At 39.6% G+C, this 24,260-nt stretch overlaps 3 protein-coding genes and 1 non-coding gene across 4 annotated transcripts; 2 read left to right on the plus strand and 2 right to left on the minus strand.

Moving 5' to 3' along the window:
• Nucleotides 1-2,771: 2,771 nt before the first annotated feature.
• nxpe3 (neurexophilin and PC-esterase domain family, member 3) lies at nt 2,772-10,906 on the minus strand. Its single transcript, XM_062431476.1, has 7 exons — nt 10,025-10,906; nt 8,758-8,937; nt 7,370-8,151; nt 4,261-4,331; nt 3,926-4,147; nt 3,169-3,845; nt 2,772-2,877 (listed from the first exon to the last, which is right to left on the minus strand). The coding sequence occupies exons 2-6, from the start codon at nt 8,848-8,850 to the stop codon at nt 3,304-3,306; spliced, it is 1,710 nt and encodes a 569-aa protein (XP_062287460.1). The 5' UTR covers nt 8,851-8,937; nt 10,025-10,906; the 3' UTR covers nt 2,772-2,877; nt 3,169-3,303.
• Nucleotides 10,907-13,193: 2,287 nt separating this feature from the next.
• On the minus strand, nt 13,194-18,754 carry cep97 (centrosomal protein 97). Its single transcript, XM_062431744.1, has 11 exons — nt 18,642-18,754; nt 17,290-17,432; nt 17,001-17,159; nt 16,777-16,878; nt 16,574-16,687; nt 16,275-16,441; nt 16,003-16,167; nt 15,640-15,818; nt 14,780-15,431; nt 14,593-14,668; nt 13,194-14,403 (listed from the first exon to the last, which is right to left on the minus strand). Exons 1-11 carry the CDS (start codon nt 18,676-18,678, stop codon nt 13,876-13,878), a joined length of 2,322 nt encoding a protein of 773 aa, XP_062287728.1. The 5' UTR covers nt 18,679-18,754; the 3' UTR covers nt 13,194-13,875.
• A 557-nt stretch (nt 18,755-19,311) lies between these two features.
• On the plus strand, nt 19,312-23,606 carry rpl24 (ribosomal protein L24). The gene is made up of 6 exons (XM_062431387.1): nt 19,312-19,355; nt 19,482-19,557; nt 20,296-20,406; nt 22,040-22,176; nt 23,148-23,211; nt 23,476-23,606. The coding sequence occupies exons 1-6, from the start codon at nt 19,351-19,353 to the stop codon at nt 23,554-23,556; spliced, it is 474 nt and encodes a 157-aa protein (XP_062287371.1). The 5' UTR covers nt 19,312-19,350; the 3' UTR covers nt 23,557-23,606.
• On the plus strand, nt 21,145-21,325 carry LOC133993479 (small nucleolar RNA SNORA23). The gene has a single exon (XR_009927064.1). It is a non-coding gene; the product is annotated as a small nucleolar RNA SNORA23 (small nucleolar RNA).
• Nucleotides 23,607-24,260: the final 654 nt, after the last annotated feature.

Raw genomic sequence — 24,260 nt, forward strand, 5'->3', positions numbered from 1 at the left:
CCTGATTCTTCTGTCTCTCTCACTCAATACAACACGCTGCCGTGGCGTCACGTACGATTTCTGAATTGCCTCCATTCAGAAACGTTGCCAACAATTCTCGCTTTTTAGTTGTCTGTTTCTTAAATATGTTTCTGTAAATGTCCCTGGTGTGTTCTCAAATGAACTTAGCAATTCAACATGCAGCAAAGTTGAGCTCATTATGAACTAGTTTATAGGCCAACCAACAATGCATAATATATGTGAAGTGTTGATATGTCCTCTACAAGTTTTCTCTTTCAGCGCTGTTCTTTTGTTTCCTGCACTTGATATGAAGGTCTGACCGAGAAAAAAGAATATTGTTTCTGTTCAACAGCATATCAAATGTTAAACTACACTCCATTCAGCTGTGGTAGTATTCTGTGCCCAGTGTCTGAAAATCTGAAATGCATGAAAAACAAAGCAGTAACGCACAAGCTAGTCACGCACAATGCTTTCTCTTGTCTGACACAAATGAACAGAGGACTCATTTTGAAGCATGGAAAAAGAAAACATTCTAACAGATCTAACTTTAACACACGGTACAAACTCATAGTGCCTCTTTCTGCGACCTCAGGACATCATATTCTCCATATCCTGAGTAAATATCTATATTTGTTCGTTTGCTATCGTAGAGGCCACGTGTTTAGCTTAGGAGAGCAACATGTGGTTCATCTCTCCAGCTGCTTCTTCATATTTTACACTCCTGTCAGTGTGTGCATATTTTAACCTGCACACAGGACTGAATCACTCCATCATCAGCCTGTCTTTCTATTCAAGAGAATCAATTACTCTTGATAGGAGACAAAAGGTTTGCTGAATGTGTGCATTCATAGGAGGCATTGCTAGGGATTGAGTGTCACCGGCAGGGTGTTTTTGTATCCAGTGGTGTGTTTTCCTTTAGTTTTGTACAGAGTTCTTTGCCTGTTGTGTTTTTGCCAAAGTTGATGATGAACTGAATCTTATCTTTTACTTCTAGAAAAGAAAATGCTCTGCAAGCTTTAGTACAGAGAGATCTGCTTGATGTTTTCAAAGGGAACATGACATTTTTTGAATAAAATTTTTAACTAAATTGTGGAATTTTGTCATTTTCAAATATGTCCGACATAGCTTTGCATCTTGATGTTTTCAACTACATTCAGTTATTTGCACTACTAGCATTTATTTGATGTGTCTGAACAGAGGGAGCATACAACTGAGGGAGCATTTCCTGTTCATCCTGTCTCAAATCACCATATTTCCTCATGACAAACTACATTTATTTGGTGAACTTATTATTCCCACTCTTCCTAGTAGTGTACTTGTGGTTTGGTGCCGTTTTTCATGGCTGTTTTGTTCCACATGCTAAAATTGAAGCAGATCATATGGCAGAACGTGATAAAATCCCTGTAGCCATGTTCAGAAATCGTCCCAGAAGTCTGTGTTGTAGCAATATGTTATTGCCTGTAATGTTTGAGTGTCCATTTATATTTGGTAATATGGTGTGTTCAAATACACAGAAAGAATGGGGAAGAATGTTTTCATTAATCAAAAATTTATTGAAATAAGTGTTTTGTATTTGCATTTTCACAAGTGTAACACCAGCAACTGCCACTTTAATAAAAGTAAAGGTAGCGGATAGCAGGTCCTTTCACAACATGTACATTGTAAGAATTAATATTACAATATATTCACAGTATGAAGCAATGTCCACACTCACATCTGTTTATCAGCCGTTGTATTTTTTACATTATGAATCCAAACTTTTAAAGACATAAACCTTACATTTATTTTCCGAATTTCCACAGAAAGCACAAAGTCATTGTGATTTTTTTGACATCTAGTTTGTGGTTTGAAGACAAAAAGTTTAAAATTCTCTTAAGTCCCCTGCATTAGCAACATAATATCAATAAATGTCTTAACACCTATGCAAGCTTGTCAACCACGGCTCCAAACTGATGCCAATAAACAAAATATTTTCATTTATGGGTTAGGATTAGGGTTTAGGGTTAGGGTTAGGGTAGGGTTGCTGACCCAGCAATGTGATGCCATCATAACAGATACTATATCTTGATTTAGAGCTGCAGCGCCAATCTTAGCAGCAGTTTCTGTGTAATACGACAAATATGGCGAGCTGGGCAATATGGACCAAAAATCAATATGGCATAATTGTTAATGTATTCATTCATTACCTCAACAATAAATTGACAATACATTTAAAAGATATGACTTACATATAAAGATAATACAAAAATTGATAGGTGTGAGCCTTTTTTTATTTCGGTCAGTGCAGCCTGACTCATGTAGACTTAGTACACTCTTTGGTGATGGTTTGAAATCTTTCTTTCTACATGAAGATGCAGTATGTGACAGTTGTTTTCGTGGTTTGTATTTATTGTCATAACAGTGTTTTTAATGCTGCCTAATGCCCAATGCTTGGCATCTCTTATGAAAAAGTGTATATGTGCCAAAGCCCTGTGACGGTTGTGGAGTCTGAAAGAGGACGTTGATGTTAAAAAAATAGTACAACTAGGGGTCTCATTTATACCTGTTGCATACATACAAAATGTGACGTGAAAGAGGCGCTCCCCAGGTTGTGATCTCTAAAAAAACAACTTGATAGAGATACTTGGGAGAATGTTCACACCTGTACGTAAACTCTGACCCATATGTACGAACATTTTGACACCTTTCAATTTTCAATGTCAAACCTCAAGTCAAAGTCTGCTGAACATTTCATTGTTGCTGAGTCAAATAATCTCTTCTAACCTCTTTTAGACCAAGTCATCTAGGGGGCGTCCGGAAGGTCCAAAGGTAAGCGCCTGTCTTCCCCTCTGGATTTTTTTTTTCTTTTTAAAAAAAAAATATCTGTTGTGATACTGCCTGAGAAAAAACGTTAAAACAAGAATTCAGACAATAAGACTTTAACTTTGGCAAAGTAACAAATAGATATTGGCATAAAACAAACAAAAAAAAACCAACTGGGAATATACAGTAGGCAACTTAAGCACAAATACTACACACGCAAATACTTTGGTAATGTAAACAGATGGGCTGCAACAATCACTGTGCCAATATCTTTGGCATTTCCAGAGTAAAATAACTTTTGTGGGATTCAAAATGCAATATAACAGGCAGGTAAACACAGATTAAAAGTAGCAGTCTGGTAAATACCTTAACACCAACAGTATTTAAAGGGCATGTAGCTTTGGAGAGCCCTTCCATCAACCAGCAGAACATTTAGTCCCTTGAACATAGCTCAGATTCACTATCTTCACAACTCTTCTACTCCTGTCGGCTCTTTTTCTTCTATTGGCAAATGTAAGACAAAAGCATATCTATCATGTTCTTGATGATAGGTGGAGGTGGGTGGAGGGCGTGAGGGAGGTAGTGCGCTGAACTCATTTGCCAGGCGTCTATCAGCAGAACATTCATTCCCTTGAACATGGCTCTGAGCACCGTGTTGAGCTGCAAGGAGTACCAGTCACTGTTGTAAAGGCTCACCTCTTGGTCCAGGGCTTGAAGGTTGGCTGAGCGGATTACAATAAATGTCTCTGGCGCTCGGTCCATGAGTCGCAACAGCGCCTGCCGGATGTGACGAAGCCGACGTATGTACACCTCCACGGGAAAGGTGCTGAAGTGGGCCCAGATGCTGAGGACCACAACAGTGTTGGGGCCCCCAGGGAGGCCGTCAACCTCATTGGAAATATATCGCATCTCACTGGACATGACTGTGGAGAAGCGGATGGGAGGACCATGACAGCGGTACTTCAAGAGAATATTATGGGTGCTGTCCACCGCCATGAAAGGCCCAACATTTTTAGGACTGTGTAGGTCGAACTCCTTTAATTCTGTGGAAGGTGGAATAAACTGAATTACAGTGGGAAAGACACACAAAGCCAAAGTATAGAGTGTAAAACTCAAAACTCACCTGGTAAAATAGTAATGAGGTACTCGAACCACTGCCTGACGGTAGAGTCTCCATACATGTTGATCACCTTGTTCCTCAAACACTGAGTGATGGCAGACGATTCATTGAACTGGCGCATTGTAAAGCCATCTAATGGCCTCCATGTGTCCTCGTAGTAATATCCAGATGATGCTAGCGTAATAGGTTCTGGTTTCATGGTGCTGACTTCTACGTCTACTATATCTGAAACAAAGCAAGAAATGTTGCAGACAAAATTAATTTAACAGAGTAAATCAAAGCATGCACAAACTGTGAGATGACGCACTTAACAACACAAATTAGGGTGGAAGGTATACCTGTCCTTGAAGGCAGCACATTGATCCTGTCAGTTCCTGAAGCATGTATATGAACTTTGATGTTTACACCACTAAGATTAAAGAAACAGAAGAGATCAGCATTGAGTGTTGATCAGCATGAAACAGAATGTTAAAGGATGAAGCTAACAAAATATTACAGTTTTGCTATTTTCAACAAATACCCCCAAAAGCTGAAACCAACAATGTGTTGGACAAGAAAACGTCTCAATAGTTCCAGACTTCCTCTAGCTTCACAAATCTGTCAGTCTTTCTTAAAACAGCTGGGCAGTGATTTTGTTAGCAAACATGATTTAAACAGGAGTAAATAGTGCATTTGTTGGGGACCACCTCCGCCATGGATTTGTATTATTAGAATGAAAAAAAGGTCTTTGGGGAAATATCAGAAATGCTCCTTTTTGTATCAACTGGGCATGTCAGTATCCATATTTTATTGACAAAAGGAGGCAGGCTACAACTACTACCACTAAGTAAACACCCTGCTGTAGCTACAAGTCATGGACATACAGTGTGTCATTAACGGGAGTTTTGAAGAGTAATGACAAAACCCAACCCGAACAAAGTGACATTTTCATGCTATCTTAATATGGCTATGTATGCTCTTTTAACAAGCTAAGGCGTAGGACAACATATGTTCATGACTGCAAGTTAAATAAGGAGACTTCAGCAAGAAAGCTGATGTAGTTTGTTGTTCAGACTGTTACGTTATGTTACTCTTGTGTTATGTAGTAGGATGCTATCAAGCTCAGTGTGACCATCGCCACATTACTGTTAATTATGCAAGATTTAATCAGGAGTAATAAGGACTCCAGCTATGTAAGTGGATGGAGGAACTGTATTTTCATCTAATTAATGCAAAACTGAAGCATACAATCCTAAAATCAAATAATGCAATGTTTCCAAAAGAAACTTTTGTACATTTTTAAGTCAAATGCATCATTCTGCTGCACTCTGAGAGCAAAATTAAGAGGATATTTTTTTTTGTGCTTTAGTAATTTAACTACTGGTTGAACAGTAATGACACATCAAAAAGGCCACTCCCACAAAGCACAGGAAAGATATTTTACCAGTTAATAAATGTTTGAAATAAACTATCAAAAAGGATGAATGTCCATATTTCAGCTCTGGAACAAAGAAGGCAGAAGTGATTATCCAAGTTCAACTAGTTAATTATTATAAACATATAGAATACTGTTTCAGTAAATTTAAATTATTCTTTTTCTAGGTTTTGTTTCTTTAAATAAATAAACTAACTGTCTGCTAATCAATAAAAGACTCAACTTCCAGATGACTTAGAAGTGGATCAGGATCAGAGTTGATATTTTTTACAGATGGAAATAAAGAAGCATAATGCTGCTGCTGCTGCTGTGTTTTAATTAGCATGCAGGCTGTAAAACAACCAGAAAATAACATTTTATTGATCTGATTCACCGGCTTTCTTACTGTCAGCGCTCCCTCTCTTCATTCACTCTCTAGCTCGCTTGACCAAAGCTAACACAACAGCGTCCTGTAGCCGCTTACTTCTGTCCCCCATTCAGTGTTCTGCTGCTGCTGTGTTTTAAATAGCATGCAGGTGTTTCAGATTCAGAGGTTTGAGGCTGAGCTGCAGGGTTGAGTGGAGGTGTGTGGGGAAGTTTATTTGTGCTGTTGAACGTAACCACTGTAAAACAACCAGAAAATAACATTTTATTGATCTGATTCACCGGCTTTCTTACTGTCAGCGCTCCCTCTCTTCATTCACTCTCTAGCTCGCTTGACCAAAGCTAACACAACAGCGTCCTGTAGCCGCTTACTTCTGTCCCCCATTCAGTGTTCTGCTGCTGCTGTGTTTTAAATAGCATGCAGGTGTTTCAGATTCAGAGGTTTGAGGCTGAGCGGAAGTGTGTGGGGAAGTTTATTTGTGCTACTGAATGTAACCGCTGTGAAACAACAAGTCAGCGCTTCCTCTCTTCATTTACTCTCTAGCTCGCTCGACCACAGCTGCTAATAACAGCGTCCTTTAGCCGCTTAGTGGCTATGACATGTGGAGTTCCTCATGGGTCTATATATGCTGCCTTTGGGTCAAATTCTGCAGAACTCTAATGTTGACTATCATAGTTATGCAGATGACATACAGATATATCTAGCACTGTCCCCAGATGACTACAGTCCAATACAGTCGTTGTGTCATTGTTTAGAGCAAGTAACAAATTGGATGAATTCCTTCAGTAAAATCAGGCAATAAAGAGAAGAGGATTGCTGTCAGTAAACACCTTGAGTCACTGTCTCTAAAAACTAAAGACCAAGTCTGAAACCTTGGCGTGCTGATAGACTCAGATCTGACCTTCAGCAGTCATATCAAATCAATCACCAAAACAGCCTTCTATCAGCTTAAGAACATATCCAGAGTGAAGGGTTTTATGTCCCAAACAGACCAGGAGACGTTGATTCATGCTTTCATCTCCAGTAGACTGGACCACTCTAACGGTCTGCTGACTGGACTCCCCCAAAAAAGCATTAAACAGCTGCAGCTCATTCAGAATGCTGCAGCTCAAGTTTTGACTCTGCTCCTCTCCTCTCTCTCAGCGGGGCGGAGCTGAACCCTCCGTGTGCAGCAGAGACAGAGACGGTGGAAAATTGTTACTACTTCATTCAGTAATTCAATAATATAATCCGCACAAAAGAAGATAACGTCTCGTCCTATATCTCGTTTGAAAATACGTTGATGTCTTACATATCTTATATATCTTACTAAATATAGCGCTCAGCCCTAAAACAACGTAACATTTTGGAGATTGTACAGACACGATCAGCTCAATATGAAACTGTGGCAGCATAAATTAGACTATAGCGGGCCGCCACAGTCTATAATGGGAAACACTGTAATGTACTAATTTCTCACCTTCAGTTGCTTATTTTTTACAGGTGATTTACATAGTAGATATGTTACTACTACAGAGAAAATGCTTAACTACAGTTAGACTAAAAGTGTGATAAGTTCATTGTTGGTTTTGAATGGGATTTGTTCACAATGAGAAAATAAAGAATATCATAAGATGTATCCTTTAACAAACAGTTACGACATATTTTCCTCATCCTATAATATACAAACCTCTGGAAGAGCAATGCCTCCTTGTTGGTGATGATGTGTTTCAGGTAGCCTCCCTTAGCATGGTTGATTCTGTGTTCACAGCTGAGCATCTTAGGCTTGTAGCAGTACCAGGGCTCGCCTGTGTGGAGGTCTGTGTAGTTGCACAGGGGCTGCTGCTCAGGGGGCAGGCACATGTTACACACAGTCGTTTCAGAAAGAAAGCCTAAGCGAAACAGGCTCTTAAAATACACACGATCGGGTCTTTCTTCCCTTAGCCGTCGCAGCACAGCAACGGCCTCGCTGGAGTGCACCATCGTGATCTCAACCTGTGCAGATCCCACCCAGAGGAGCGGGAACAGAGCAGAATAAAATCCATTCTTGTGGTCCAGCACAGTCCCTGCTACACCTGCTCCGTGCTCTGGGGAGTGCAGTCGAGCCAAAAGGAAATCCCCGCCGTAGTGCTTGGGTTGACCATGGAAGTCATGCATTTGGATAAGGACCTCCAGCTGGTCATCCACATGCCACTCCCACCCCGCTTTAGTGGGGAGGATGGCAAACAGGCTGTGCACAGGGTCACTCGTCTGGCGCAGAACAATTGGTGTGGAGCGAAACGGAGGCAGAGGCCAGGCGATTGAGTCCAACAGGTAGCGCTCCTCCAGAACATCTTCAGGGGAGGGTTTCTGGCCCAAATGTGCACAGAAGGTGTGGTTGTGATTAAAAGTAGGGACACCCAGCGGGATGAAGGATGATTGGATTCTGCTCTGGAGCTGGTACAGGGCTGAAATTGTGTGGCAGTTCCAGTTCTGAGGAGAGAGATACAATTTATTATTATAAATAAACATATGACACTCTTTTTGTTTTTTTATCTGTTTCTTCCCATATATCTCTTTAAGATCTAGATTTAGTGGGATGGGTCTCTTAAGAATATGTATGTTTACTTAGACTTAGTTTTTTCTCATTTATGTATTTAACACAGAAATATTTGAAAATCTAATAAAGAATGCAATCAGGGGTCACATGTTTAACCAAACTATTTTCTTGCTTAGTTCGATTGTCTTCACAAAGTCAAATGTATGTAAAAAAATCTGCATTTCAGTTCAGAAGTGTAGAAAGCCTTTGTATTATGTAAAAAGAAGTGTAAATTATCTTTTTATGGCGCGCTGGTGGTTGAGTGGTTAGAGCGCATGCCACATACACAGCCGACCCCGGTTCGAATCCCGGCCCGAGGTCCTTTGCTGCATGTCACACCCCCCTCTCTCTCCTGTTTCCTGTCTGTCTACTGTTAAATAAAGGCGTCTGTGCCGAAATTTTTTTAAAATTCTTTTTTATCATTTTATCCATTTCCCTAAAAAGGTTATTAAGAAAAACACATCACTCCAATTCCCTTTGAAACTTGTGTCTCTCCTCACCTCCACAGTGTGGATGTTGCATAGCAAGAAGATGAGGCCAGACAGGGCTATGAAGAGGAAGATGAGGGCATATTTGGATAGATTTTGGAACATGGTGACCTCCTTCTGTCTCCCATGATCATCCCTGTTTCACGCTCCACTGTCACCACGGTGATGATAACATCATTTCGCCCTCAGCACCTGATGTAGAGAAATACGAGCAGGTTGGACAAATAGGAAATTAGCACAAGTGTTTATTTGTAAAGCTTAATGTAGAACTTGGCAAATAAGAGATGGTAATTTGTTTCCAATTTAGTTCCAGACCGGTTTATCTGCCAACCGATATTATCGGCCGATACAGGTCTTTTACAGATATGCGCCGATATAAAAACTATTTTACAGAACATATAATGCAGAAAATGATGCTTGGGTGATTTTAACATGGTCTCTAAGTCATTATTTTGGGTTACTAAGTTATTATTTGAAATACTAAGTCATTATTTGCGATAATAAGTCATTATTTGAGATAAGTCATTGAGATACTAAGTCATTATTTTGAGTGACTACGTTAATATCACAGTAAATACATTTGCATACTAATGACGATAAACTGAACTATTGTATCTCCTAATACTTTGAGGTAAATATGTGAGACCACTATTTCAATAGGAAATATTTGCTGAATTAAGGACCTCATTGTATGTGGTTAACAAGAGGTGAATAAATATTAAATGAGTACTTTTATGGGTTTTTATTTTTATCACAAAAGTAAGGTTACATAATGGTGGCCTGTGAAAACTATGCGTGACTATAGCTCCAATTTAAAATTCTCAAACCACTGTGGACTAGAAATTCATTTGGACACTGAGTGGGGTCTCTAGTCACCTTAAAACAGAGCTGACACCCGCCTGATATTTTGGTCCCACCAACACTTAACTGTTGTCGGTTAGTTTTCTATTGGTGGACTAAATCGAGCTCTAATCCACTAGACTTTACAACCTAGTATCCATGTTTGGAAATGCTTTCAATTTGAAACAAACTGATATAAAGGCCTTACATCATGGCACTGATGACCAATCACATGTAAAGCTAATCCTCCATCTTTAGATCCCAGTAATGCTGAGCTACAACGACGTAAGAGCCGATAACAGAGGAATGGGATAATATTCAATAGTACACTCACTGAATAAACAAACATTACATTGCATTATTAAACAAACATATACCCCCTTTCGTTGCCGTTATGCAGGCGTGTTTGGAGGCAGGAGGGTAATACTCACATACTTACATTAACGTTACAACAGCATCATGTCGGACCGTAAAGACGCTGCAGGCCGGCCGGAGGAGAGGCACGATCGGTTCGACCGGAACAATAGAGTCGGCCCGGTGGACAGGCGGGAAGGTTCCCTGGTTACGGTGACGCCTGGCTGAAAGGGTACATCCTAAATCCTAAATTGCATCCACGTAACACTTGCGTCTACTCCTTGCATCTTAGCCCCGCCCACCAATTATGCAAGAAGAGACTTCAGACACAGCACGAGGAGAGAGGAGATGAGGAGATAAGATTTTAGAGATATGAGAAGTCGTTTCCTCAGAAGCGTCACATGAAGCGACGTCTGTCTCTGATGACGGCGGCAGCTGATAAACAGCTGGATCAATGGTCAGTCGGCTTTAACAGATGCAGCTTTTACACTTGTCTGATGCTGTCTTTACTATGTTAATCCCAGGAACGCTGCACGCATGTATATCATCTCAGGAACTTCTGCATATTGCACAGTTATATATTGCAGATTTGGTCACACAGAGATTGTCTACTGTATACAGTATTTTATTGTATTTATTTGATCACTTTCACCCTTACACTGCTAATTTTCTTGCAATTTGGAATTTCTCCCAAGGTGATCAATATGTTATCTCAATACTGGTGCACAGTGATCACTGATAGAGCAGCAGTGTTTTCTCTCTGCAGCCTGTTATAGCTATATATTGCCTGTGTGACAAACACCTGCACATGGATTAAAAAAAACACATTCCTACTGTGTATTGGGTCCTTTTCTGAGGCATATGAACCACTTGCATTATTTATTCATCATTTCGATCTGTATGTATTGATTTTGTAATTGTGAAGGCATTATTTAAGAGCTTATAATAAATACATGTCGTCAGGGTGTCTTTTGTCCAGGCAACATTTGAAATTAACTCAAACCAGACGATAGATGATGTAAAACATGTGTTTTTAAATGTGTTTCTTGCTGACATACTCTACCTTATGTTATGTTGACAAGCAATTAACATATTTTTTAACCTGGGAGTGATACACTTGAGTTCAAATTATAATCCTTTCCCACTACGGTTTGACATGACAGTAATGTTGTGATTTATCAGATCCCATTAGTTACAACGGCCAATCAATAATTAAAAGACTTCCCTGAAGGCTGCCTCGTTTATGTAGATTGTATACTAAGAGCTTCTTCCTTTGGTTTTCTGGCAGTTTGCAACCATTGTTTATAATACCGCCACCTACTGTACACAAGTATGTAGTACGAGATCTTGTCTCTGAACTACTTCACACCATTAGGTAAATGAATAATTGTTAACTGATAAATGACAGCAACAACAAAAAAAACCTCACTATACTCTATGATATAATTCATTCACCCATTAAATATTCTACAACAGCTTTCAGTGTGTCCTCCACCTCGAGCTGTTCCCAGATTTCCTTAAAGGTTTCATTTCCTCCTATGTTACCTATCTTTTAAGTTAGTCCAATGATCCTCTGTACCTGTCAGTGTATCGTGCAGTCACAGGGTATGCTTCTCAGTTCTCTTGATTGATCGCCAGAACCTAAAGTTGGTCCGAAAAACCATTTAGAAGGACGTCCCAATTCCCGTATTTCGGGTCCGAGGTTTGAGGATCGAGGACAAACACGTGAAGTCTCCACGTATTTCAGTCTTTCCGGTGGACACATGGACACACCTCCTGGTTGATTGTCTGCTACAGCTGATTGGACTGATCTGCTTCATCATTGCGGTTTGACACCGAAGTGGAGACAGGTTACAGAATAAACTCAAGCGTATCACGTGTTATATTTTGTTTTCTGGTTCACCAGAGTTAAAAATCTGCTAATTGTCCTTCTGCTAAACAAATGAACCATGAACATTTATTTATTAGAAAGATTTTTCTTTTCACTCTGTTATTTCCCCCATTAACTTTTATTATGGATAAATATTATATGTTATTATGGATATATTTTACTTAATTTGTCATTATTTCCACGTGAGGTTGAAAATGCCTGAGCATACACCATATACATTTTTCCTGAAAGATTTAGCCTAGTAAACAATTTTCAGTGACACGCTGATCATATTCTGGGTTATTTAATAATGCATTCACAACCCGAATATCAATACAGATGCAAATAATGAATAAATAACATACACCCACTCTGGTCAGCTCTGATCAACTGGTATCCATAGTGAGAGGGACTTAAGACACAAGAAATAGATGCAAGTGAGGGAAACGTGGATGCAATTTAAGAGACTTGAGAAGTACCCTCTGTCATTTCTCTTCATTCCTCTGATGAACTTTCCCCCCAGCAAAAACAATTGTTTATACTGCTTACTAATTTGTCTTCTGCTGTCATCTTTGTCCCATCTGTCCTGCCATTTCTTCATTATTTCTGCTTCTCCATTACCAAAAGGTATGTCATAGGGTTTGCTGCTAAAACACTGGACACAGACACAGAAGAGAAAGCACAAACACTGATTGATCTGAAGCTTAAATTAAGTTAATTACTATTGATCAATAAGGAGACAGAACTCAAAAAGCAAAACATCTTTATCATACTTGATCCTTTCCATCTTTGGACCCATCTGTATACACATGTAAATAACTATATTTGGTCTTTGAGTATTTGGTTGCATTAAAAGTTTTAAGCCAGTTTTTCACAACCAAACAGTTAGCATTAACATGAGCATTATCACAGCTAACCCTGTAAATGCTCCAGCTGGCATTAGGGTCAGCTTGTCCAAATATGGTCACTTCTGGCTCCAAAAATCCATGATGGTGAAGGTCAAAATGCAAATTCAAGGCTTCAGTGTCCACAAACCAAAAGATGGCTTCACAGTGGCTACATCTTTTTTTTGTTTTTGTTTTCCAGTCTATGTTTTATCTGTACACAGGAAACTTACGAAAAGCTAGTATTGATCCATCGTAGGAGCACAGTAAGGCTGCAACCAATAATTATTTCCATTATCAAGAAATCTGACAATTTTTTAGGCATCTCATTCTTGTATACAAGTCAGCGTAATTAAGACGTCACTGAGCTCAGTTGACATTTTATACACTGACAGATTAATTTAACAGCCGCAAAATAGTCAGACAACTTGATCAGGACAATAAGTGCTTAATTCTTACAATATTTAAATACAATATGAAATCAAGTAAGAATATTTGGAAATAATAATTGCAGATTTATTTACATTTTCCATAATAAGATGAAGATGCTACAACATTTTTCTGTTAACCATCAAATGATGCAATCTAAAATTGATTAAAAACAGTTCAGCCAATTAAAACTGCGTCTCACAACAGTATGCTTGTATAGTATAGCCTGTTGTTACAAGTTCACTACATTTATCACATCAAGTACAGGTCAGATTTATTGCAGTTTATTACAAGTACTTTATGTAGTGGATATCAATAAAGAGAACAGGTGCCTGTTTACACCATGCCTGGTCTTTTCATCAATAGAGGTAGCAACCTAATAACTGTATGTTATCACAAAATAACTACTTCCAAGTTACTCATAACTCTTGAAGCTACATCACAATCATTGTCTTTACACAGAAGTGACTTATCCATTAAATAACCCAACAGATTAGTAGTTAAGTATTAAAAAAACATGAGTTATATTCACAGTAAACTATCGTTTTTCAAGCCTGTCCTGGGTTCAGCTAACTACCCACAGACTTGATAAACAAAGGAAAGTAAGTGCACTGTTTGAGATCTGGGTGACTTCTCAAAGTAAGTATATTTTTCAGATGTGCCCAGGAAGAAGAAAAGCATTTTATTCCTAAAGTCAGTGCCATTTTAAACACACTCAGTAGTTCTGTACAAAGTTTTTTTATATGCAGTTTCTCAGTCAGGGCCAGCATTGGTTTCCTCCATTCTTTGCACCTCTGATTGGTTCTCTGCTGTCATCTGCGGTGAGGAGCTGGGCTGTGCTGCTTTGCTAGGGGAGACTGGTAAGGAGGGCTGTGGTGTTTGTATTCTATCACTTATCACGTCCTCAGCCTCTTCCTCCCTCTGCTGGACAGAGGAGAGGTACTGCTCCAGCAGGCTGCAGTCTGCGCTGTCCACACCATCCACTCCTCCAGCAAAGCCACTGCGAACAGGGCTCAGTGCTCGCACTGTCTTCAGAGAGTCTGCTGTCCCGCTGCTCAGGAAGCTGTCTTCCTGTGCTGCCTGCTGCTCATTTGTTGACTGGAAACCAGAGTCTGGGAAGGAGACGTCTGTGTGGGCTGGGTTTGTGGTGCTGGATGCAACAGGTGGAGCCACCTCACAGAGTCCAGGAGCTGAGATCTGAGCTGAGCTGGGGGTAACAACCTGAGAGATGCTAGCCAGCTGCTGCTCTACAGACTGCTTCCACTGCTGCATCGACTGGAGCTAAATGAGAAGCACAGGAAAGGTGTCAAACTAATGAGACAGGCACATGAATCATGTAGAGAGTTGAAAGGATATCATCTACAGGAAGCCTTTATTTATTTTAAAAAGACCAATATCTTACCACACAAATCATGACTAATATGGTGAATTAAAATGGTGAATGTTTGCATGATAAAAAGCTCTGCTGACCTGTTTCCACAGAAACTTCACAGCCTCCTCCTGAACCAGCCTTTGTAACCTTTCCTCCTCATATTGCTTGTGCACTCTGCAAACAAATCACATTTTCACCTTTTAATACTCAGACAACAAACTCAAATACTTTATTACGGTCACAAAAATCATGTAAACTGTTTAATGCCACTGGTCAGTCAGTTACCTGTCCAACTTTTCAGAAAGGGAGAGAATGTGTTCTTGCATCCTGCGCAAGCGGATTTCACTGCGCACCTCTTTGGCCGTTGTGTGACAACAGCGAGTGTACTGTCCCCTCCACCATGACTGTATTTTAACAGCTGAACTGTCTGCTTCCAGTAAACTTGATTTAGTGGCACAATTAAGATGTTCCTCTTGCTTGGGGGCTTCATTTATTTCTGCGTTAGCGAAATCAGAGGATGATTCTGCATCATTTTGTGGTGTGCTACCTCTGACCACCAGTGAGCCAGCTAGTGTGGCTGCACCAGAAACCACTTCTTCTATAGTCCCCGTTTTGGGCTTATCCGCTGGAGGTGAATGATGTGTCTTGTTGGTGGTGTGCTTTTTGGGCTGTGCCGGCTGCTTGGGGGCCAGAGAGTCAGGTTCAAATGTTGCTGTCTCATCCTCGCTGTCAGAGTGAGTCTGCTGTGGCTCCAGGTCAGAAGTGAAAGGCAGAAAGGTGGACTCTGAGGAAAGCATGCTGCCATTAAGTTTTTCCTCATCAGTCTGCACATCCTCCAAATAGATGTGCTCCTCTCGGTGTCTTGGGCTGCGAACTACTGGCAGTGGTGGATGGGATGAGTCACAGGTCATCCAGGTGTTAAACTGCATGACTGGCTCTGTACAAAAATGGAGATGCCAAGCAAGCACACAAAGTTGTGATCAAATAACACTGTATCACTAATGCCAGTGAGTAAAAACTATCACTCATGGGTATAATGGGGCAGATTCCTTTACTAAAATAAGAATCAATTTTCATATCCAAAGTAAAAATGTAATCCTGAATCAAGGAAACTGCCCCACATAGTGATAAAGCAGCAATCTTACCTGTTTCCTGGGCTAATGGAACAGCAGCTGGTGATGCTGCAATGATTTTCTTCACCTCTCTGGCTCCCCCCTGTGGGACTGCATGTGAAGGAATGTGCTTCTCTACATCTAGCTGAGTTGGGCGAGGAGGGCTTGCACAGCCTCCCTGGGTCTCCTCTAACAACTGCTTCTGGTGAAACCTGAGAGACAGAAACATTAGCACAAATATAATGTCATTTAAGTAAATATTTTTTCCATTAATAGGTATGTATTATTTGGCAGACTGATCACATCACATATTGATGTCAAGTTTTCTTTTGCTTCATGTTGTGAAGCAGTGTTGTAGTGCGCTTTGAAGCCATCTGTATATGTTGAGATTTATACCTCTGCTTATTCAGGATCTTCTCCAGTTTGGCATCTTCTGCTGTCTCCAGAGCCGGCGATGAGGTCAGAGGGCAAACATTGGCGAGGTATTGAACCAGTTGTACATGCTGTCCCGGTCGATATGAACGACCTTTGCCCTGACTGTACAGCCACTCTGCTTTGAGACTGCAATTGTAACAATTGACAACAATAAATAAATAATTCAAATATTTGGATAGTGTGTGTTTATTTTATCTAAATGGCAAATTGCAACAGGACAGAAATGTACCAACCTCTCTTTTTGAGACACTACATAGCCATCCAGGACCTTCAGGCTCAGACACCAACTCATTATATATGGCCGATAGTCAAATCCTGGCAATGACGGAGTTGCCATAACACAGGGGTTGCTCATAATGGACAGCTGCTCCAGTTCATGGAGAGGTGCCAGGTATGACACCTATGGAAACATTCATAAGTAAAAGCAAGGGATGCGGGTGGGAAAAAAAATAAAATCAGCCAATGAAAACATGCCTCTATACAAATGAAATGGAGATGAGAGCTGCTGTATCAATTACAGAAAAATAATTACTTCATTGAGATCCCTTATCTCATTTTCTGCCAGGGAGAGAATGGATAGGTGAGCGGGTAGGTGGGTAGGAACTGTACGAAGTGTTGTAATGCTGTTCCCATGAAGTAAAAGCGTCTGCAAAATTGACAGTAAAATATTACATTGTTAAAGAGTCTATTCATTTGTTTAGGATCACTTTTGACCTAAGAAACTGCAGCACTCACCTTTAATGCTACCAGTTTAGTCAGATCACCGATACTAGATATGTTGTTGTCAGACAGATCCAGGTGTTGAAGGGAAACACAGTTGTTGAGCTGCTCAATGACCTGTGTAAAAAGTGGACAGTTAGTTAAATGTGTAATGGTTTTATCTCTGCATTAACATATTTGTACATAAAAGACATAAATGATATATAAGTAAAGTATGGGAGAACACCTCCTTTCCTTACCTTAATATTGTTTCCAGACAAGTTAAGCCATTTAAGGTTTGGCAGATCTCTTAGCCCCTCAATGTAACCAATACTGTTATTGGGAAGATTGAGGACTTTCAACTCCGTTAGCCGAGACACGCCCATCATTCTCACCAGACGGTTACTGGCTACAGAAAGCTTACAACGGAAAGACAAAGAGTTCATGGTGTTCATAGTATTTAATCGCTCGTCACCATGCTGTAATTTTAAGATTAAAGGCAGTGAAAACCAAAGCAAAACAACCTGGAGTTCAGAGAGTTTTAACTACCTGCTGGAGGCCTGGGCTCCTTTCGAGATGGTCCAGTTTCATGATGTGGTTACGGTCCAGGATGAGAGTGTGGGTGTCCTCAGAGCACATGAAACTGGGATCCAGCTTTTGCATACCCCGGGCTGAAAGATCAACCTCAGGTCCTAGGATGATAGAGATGAAGATGGATATTCAACAGACTGTTAAAAACCACAACTGTGATTATGCTCATCAACATGGCTACATGTCAGACAATTAAACTAGATACAAAAAGTACCCAAGATGACAACCAGCTACAGGTTTCTTGAATTTGCCTGAGAAAGACCTTTATTTGGTTGAAACATGGCATGCAAATAAATAACAGGGAGCTCTGATTCAGTGTGCAGGTACTTATTGCATCTAGTTTAATTTTTTTTTATCCACCACCTACCCAACTGAGGTCTTGTGGATGTGCACATGACTACTTTATTCTCATATATACCAGACCATCTCATGAAGCAGCTAAGCACACATAGAATATACACCTACAGTAAGCTTGGTGCAGGCTACTAAAGGGGTGCAGCCCACCGATTTCACACCTAACAGTCAATTTACTGTCAACAGAGTTATCTTGAGTTAGTTTTCAGGCTTCACATATTTGACAGAAAACCGTTGTTATAAACTCGGACTGGCATTGAGTTTGAAAGGTGAGGGGATTTAAAAGGGCAGGGAAGGTCTGATGAAAGATGAAACTGGGCTGCATTATGGGAATTGTAGGAATCAGCATATCTGATTAAGGATGAAAAGTCAAGACATGTCGGCCTCTCATGCACTAATTTTGACAAATACTTATATCACGTTTCTCTTGCAAGTCCCCCAGCTTTATAGCAGTGCTTAATACTTAATCGCTGGAACTGTCAAGAAAAGATTAGTAGAGAGAACTAATCATATCTGAAGAACATGCAACAAAAAAGAGATGATAGTCATTTAAAACATATAGTCGTTTTCTAGCTTAGCGCATTGTTTCTACATAATGGTTTGAACGTTCATTCATAACTGGTATTACTGGCATCATGTCATGACTACCAACTGAGGACTAACAATGACAGAGAGGAATACTGCAAGATATGCTATGTATTTAGCTACGGTCTGCTTCATGCAATCTACTAAGGCATAAACACAGAATGAGACTGATTAATCTTTTTCTTTAATCTACCACCTGGCAACCTGTAAGTCTAGTTTTGATCTGGATCTGCACCCTTGGACATACTTGATATTACCCGTTAGCTAACGTTAGCTGACCCACTAATAAACATACTTGCAACTGAGACAAACACAACGTTACGTGAATCGTCGCTGGTTTGTCTGACCAAAACATTCAGCGGGACACCTACCTGCATTTGTATCAAAGTGTAAATCTGATACACCCATCCTGCCGCCTCAGACAACACCTAACGTTACCCAACTCTACTAGCTTGCAGACTTGGCTGTGAATACAAGACGCGTCTGGTCGCTTGTCAATGAAGAGTTCAAACAGCCAGTGGGGGGTTCTGGGAAGTGTAGTTCACAGCCGCTGTCGTCCTCATTGTGAAGCGGTGTCTCTGTAGGTTGAAAAGACTACAGTTCGAGCTTGTAGTTTACTACTGCAGCAGCGCGCTAAATGTTGCCGAAACCCGCCAGACAGGTTGTAACAATAGGAAAGAAGTTATATTGTAAAACGTAAACGGCTAGGAACAGCCCATTAGATGTGTTAGCTGGTATTTCCTAATGGTATCTGTGTGATTCACTATTTTATTAGTAAATTACGAGGCCAGAAAGTATTTCCTTGTCTGTTAGTTAAGAGCTGATACGCTTGCTAGGCAACCGTCAGATTCTGACGTCACCCTTGTGATGATTGGCCAAAGTATTAATTTGATTAAAATGTTTTGGGTTTTTTATTAAAAAATATACGTTTGTTGTGTATATTACTTTTATACTACCACAACATTTTGAACTGAAAAATACTTCCTGTTTATTCGGTTATAAATATCGATTTGCAGTCTACCTATACAGTTTCCGCTTCCGTCATCGTTCTTTCCGGTTTTGTGCCCTCTCGTAGCCATCATGAAGTGAGTTTACGGAATATTATCAAATGCCATCTGAACATTAAAATAAGCAATCTGACAATGAAATCGCCATCATGAGTAAATCTGCACTGTTTTCTTTCAGTGATGCTTTATATTTGTCATTTTCAGGGTCGAGTTGTGCAGTTTCAGTGGGTATAAAATTTACCCCGGCCATGGCCGCCGATACGCCAGGATAGACGGAAAGGTAACCGCTTACCTCTTTCCCCAGTCCTAACCCGGCACCTCATGGCTATGTTTGCTGATAACTGTGTGTTACAGTTTGCTGTCATAACTTCATGTATTCAATGTCTGTCAGGCGTTGTCAAATGTTGGTGTTTGTAACATGTGTGGTGTGTAGGCCTAGCCGGCTCTCGTTGATTCTTATGTAACTGCTAACGTTAGCTGTTAGCGTAAAAAACTACACACTAATAAATTGCAATGGTTAGATGTCACAAGATTACTGGATTGCCATGATGCTTTACTAGCTTAATAGCCATGTAATGGTAGAAGAGCAGGCAGAGAAACAATCATAGTTCACTTTATTGGAAAGTTGTATGTTGTGTAAGTGTGTTGAGAGACAGGCAGGTGTCCAAGTTAATACTGAAAGAGGATTTTTTTTTTTTGGTGTAATTATCTCTCCTATTCATATTGGCCAAGTGGTGTGTCCAAAAATGGATTTACAAGTTAATCTGAAACGTATGTGAGGCTTCACCAGTCTGTCATATTTACAGCCTTTTTTAAACATCAAAGAAGTATCAAATATTGTATTTAACCATGCATCATGTTTAGTAGACAAAGCATCCAAACTCTGCTCACTTCAGAGTTATGTTTTGGACTTTTATGTAAATATGTAAATGATGACTATGTGAACTGAAGAATGATTGAAAACACAGCCTAACTGTATTGCAACACGTTATTCAGTAGAGATTCTTGTCTTCATTAGGTGTTCCAGTTTCTGAATGGCAAGTGCGAGTCTGCCTTCCTGTCTAAGAGGAACCCCAGACAGATCAACTGGACTGTGCTGTACAGACGCAAGCACAAGAAGGGCCAGTCTGTAAGTAAAAGTTTGAATATGTCTGTGTTTAAAGTAACATGGCGATGTCCGACTAGCTTTTCAGCCTCATGTCCAATGGTTATCTGCCAATCTAATACCGAAATTGGTTATAAGACACAGCTGCACAGTGCATACTAAGCTACCTGACACCGACATGATATAGACCTTAAAATATCTCAAAACAACTTTTGTGCTAAATATGCTTCATATTCAGTCAAATTGAATTCTACATATCAACAGAACAACTACTATGTATGGAAAAAGCCAGAAGAATATTATACTATACTCTGTAGTTTTTTGACATGTGAACTTACTTTGACATATTAAGTAACGGATGATTTGACCCTCCACTGGTGACAATTATCTGTGTAAATATTCATATTTGCATACTGTCAGATACTAATTCAGTGGCCAATGTCAACTTTTAAAGTAATGTTTGTTGGTCAGATTATTTTCTGGTGCTGATATTTGACTTATAGAGAAATCATCTGGTAATTTTTCCGGATGTTGCTTATTACAGCTGTCTAATGGAAAAAATGAGTGTGGGTGTTTATAATAGTTTCTTCCATTTCTAGTAAGACTTACACAAATGTGTAAAAGCAGTGATATCTGTCATCATGGAGGGAAAACACCTGGAAAAGGCTTTGTCTTGTCAAAACTGTATTTGTGCCTCTTAAAAAGAATTCAGACCGTTACTAAACTAATCCTTCATCATCGACATGTGCTAGTTTGGCTGCGGGTGGATGGTGTGCATGGTGTCCGTCCATGTTATGTGCTGTTGCCAGACTGCGTTTTGCAGAATGTGCAGCAGTGCTCACTCCACACCTGCAGCCATAGAACAACTGGAGATCATAGTACTGGCCTTTGATGTCTTTATTGACTTCTCACCATCGGTCAGCCTCCAAACTCTCCAACAGGCCTTCATGTTTATCACCTGTAAGCGTTTAACTTCAATTCAATTACATAATTAAAGCATTTTAATGATGCTGAAAGATATAATTCAGTTTTAAATGTTAGTGTTTGCAGATCAAAGATTTTAAGTAGGTTTAAAATGAATATTAACAGTGATTTAATATTTAGGACCACTGTATTTTCAAGGTTGTTTTGGTTTAGTTAGATTAAGGACAGTCCCCGTTATGTGATGTAGTATAACTGTACATAGCACCTGTTTAGTGGCTAGTAGTCCCTGATTTCTAGCTGTTTAGATTTGTCCATGATGGAAGTTAAAGTTTAGGAAAACTCAGATTGGCACGTTTCTCATGATTGGAGATGTACTCTATTGAGAAATGATGATCATCTTGTCAGATTGTACCCATCCAGAGAATAGTTGGCCTAGTTTAACCTCAGTTGGATGAACTAGTTTTGGTGAATTCTGAAATTCACAAAAACTGGTTAAAATAGGTTAAACTAACACTGCTGCAGTTTTAAAATGGAGCCAAAAACTACTGGGCACATTTCACTTTGGTATGTTACAAGTGGCCACCTGATGTGCTGAAAAAGTTTTTAGGGGCTTTTAAGATTTTATTTTATTTTTAATGATATTTTTGGGGAGCTTTCCTTTTCCTCCTTTTATATCAAATTGTAATATTGGGCTATAAATGAACTTTGTTTCCTTCGTCACGTGTTTCAACAGGAAGAGGTGACCAAGAAGCGCACCCGTCGTGCAGTGAAGTTCCAGAGGGCCATCACTGGGGCCTCCCTGGCTGAAATCATGGCCAAGAGGAACCAGAAGCCCGAGGTCCGCAAGGCCCAGAGGGAACAGGCCATCAGGTGAGACACAAACTGTTCATTTATCTCCTGAAGTGACACCTTTCCCCCCGAATAATTAATTCATTGTTGCTGTGCTAACAAACAGTTGAGGGTCTGTTAATCTTACAGATGCAATTTTGTAGATTTACAGTTGTTTAATCAAAATTAGAATCTACCTTAGTCTGTCATTTCCGAGGCGGCAGACCACAGCTTACTGTGCGATGCCGGCCTCAGTCTCACTGTCTGTTTGCACTACAAGATTTTACTCTGGAAAACAATTTGAACAAGAACGATTTGGAATCAGCCAGAAAAGTCTGACGTGACTTTAATCAAAATCTGTGAATATCAACTGCTTTTTAAAAACTGACATTTAAATGAGAATACTACATCTGCATAGATACCCTTTACCTTACATCTGTTCATAAAGTAGTAAAAGATGTAGAGAAAGGGCTTTACCCCAACTCCATCTTTCATCTGACCTTTTTCATGCAATGCAGTCCAGAGAATACTCCAGTACTGATTGTACATCCTGGTTTATAATTCATAGTCTTAGTTAATATCTACAGCATCATATTTACTAAAGTATTGTACACAATCTGCTGGAAAAGGCTTAACATGAATGAATGCATGCAGTTTGGTCCAGTAAGAAAAACAACGAAAGCTTCTCTTGCTTCATTTTTAACTGTTTACAGTTTGTTTTTGGTTTGGTGATAAGATGACGCGTTATAAGACAATATAAATGTAAACGGCAAAACTTAAAAATACCAAAGTAGCTATCCCTTTAAAATATTAGTATATTAAGTCAGTGTTAAAAATATTTGCTGGATCAGTCAAACTGATCCATAAACAGTTTCTCACTTTGTATTTTTCCTGTAAAATGTGATAATCATAAAAGCACACTGTAAAACATGATAGATTATACTCGTAGCTCCCACTCCTATGTTTTAATTTATAAGTTTAGCTGATCATATTTTTTCTCTTAATTCTGTCAGAGCTGCCAAGGAGGCCAAGAAGGCTAAGCAGGCTACCAAGAAACCCGCTGCCCCAAGTGCAAAGGTGAGACTTCCTGTTGTGCTAAAGTGTTATTTTGTTAGTTTTTCATTCATTAACATTTAATCTTGCCGCTTTACTGTATACAGATTAATGAATAAAATAGTTTAAAGGACTAATAATTTAGTCTAGCAATAAAAGATTAATTTTTAAAAACATGATCGCAGAATAATTTGAACTCTGTATTGATGAGATTGTGAAGGAAACTCTGTTTTAAAGTGTATAATATGGTTATTTAACAAAGTACCTGATGTCTATGTTCCTCTGTAGGCTGCATCCAAGACTGCACAGAAACCCAAGATCGCTAAGACTATGAAGATCAGCGCACCTCGTGTTGGTGGAAAACGCTAAGCCTGACTTACTGTTTCTGGTTGTGAATAAAATTTTGTGGTAAGCCATCATTTGTGTGGTTGGTTATTTAAAAACAAGGCAATGCTGTAGTAAACCTTACTGAAGTTGCCCCAACACAATTATTTCAATGTCTCTACCTGCATTTGACACAAAAATTAAATCAAATATATATTTTTACTATTTGTTCAATACGGTGTACACTGAGCGCTGGCTCAGTAAATAACGATTGTAACAGCACTCAGTTGGTAACAAGTTCAGAGGCAAACAAATCAAGAGTTCAGATGATACCAGAAACTGGCTGAATTGAAAATGTGTGAATCTGGACAGATGATGCAGTTAAGATACCTGAATAACTAAAATCCTGCTTTTATGTATGAAACAGGATAGACTCCAAAATGCAATAATGTCACAATACACTGCAGAGTAAATGCAGTCTGAACAGGATGTAGTGTTTGTGGTAACTTTGGTATGAACACAGGTCTGAACAGCATCTGTCTGGACATGTTCAGAAGAAACTGATCTGTTGTGTAGTGCTGAGCGGAAGCAGAAGGGGGAGATATAAGTCCAGCTTGTCGTGGTCCACAGCCTTTGTGGCTCGCTTTAAAAATATTTACTGTTTATACTGGAAACTGTGACTCACATTTGTGTAGCCAGAGGTATAAATAAAGCTCTTCATAACTGAGTTGGTACACTGACATGAGACT

Source organism: Scomber scombrus, chromosome 13 (assembly GCF_963691925.1).
Source record: "Scomber scombrus chromosome 13, fScoSco1.1, whole genome shotgun sequence".
NCBI classification, from domain to species: Eukaryota; Metazoa; Chordata; class Actinopteri; order Scombriformes; family Scombridae; genus Scomber; species Scomber scombrus.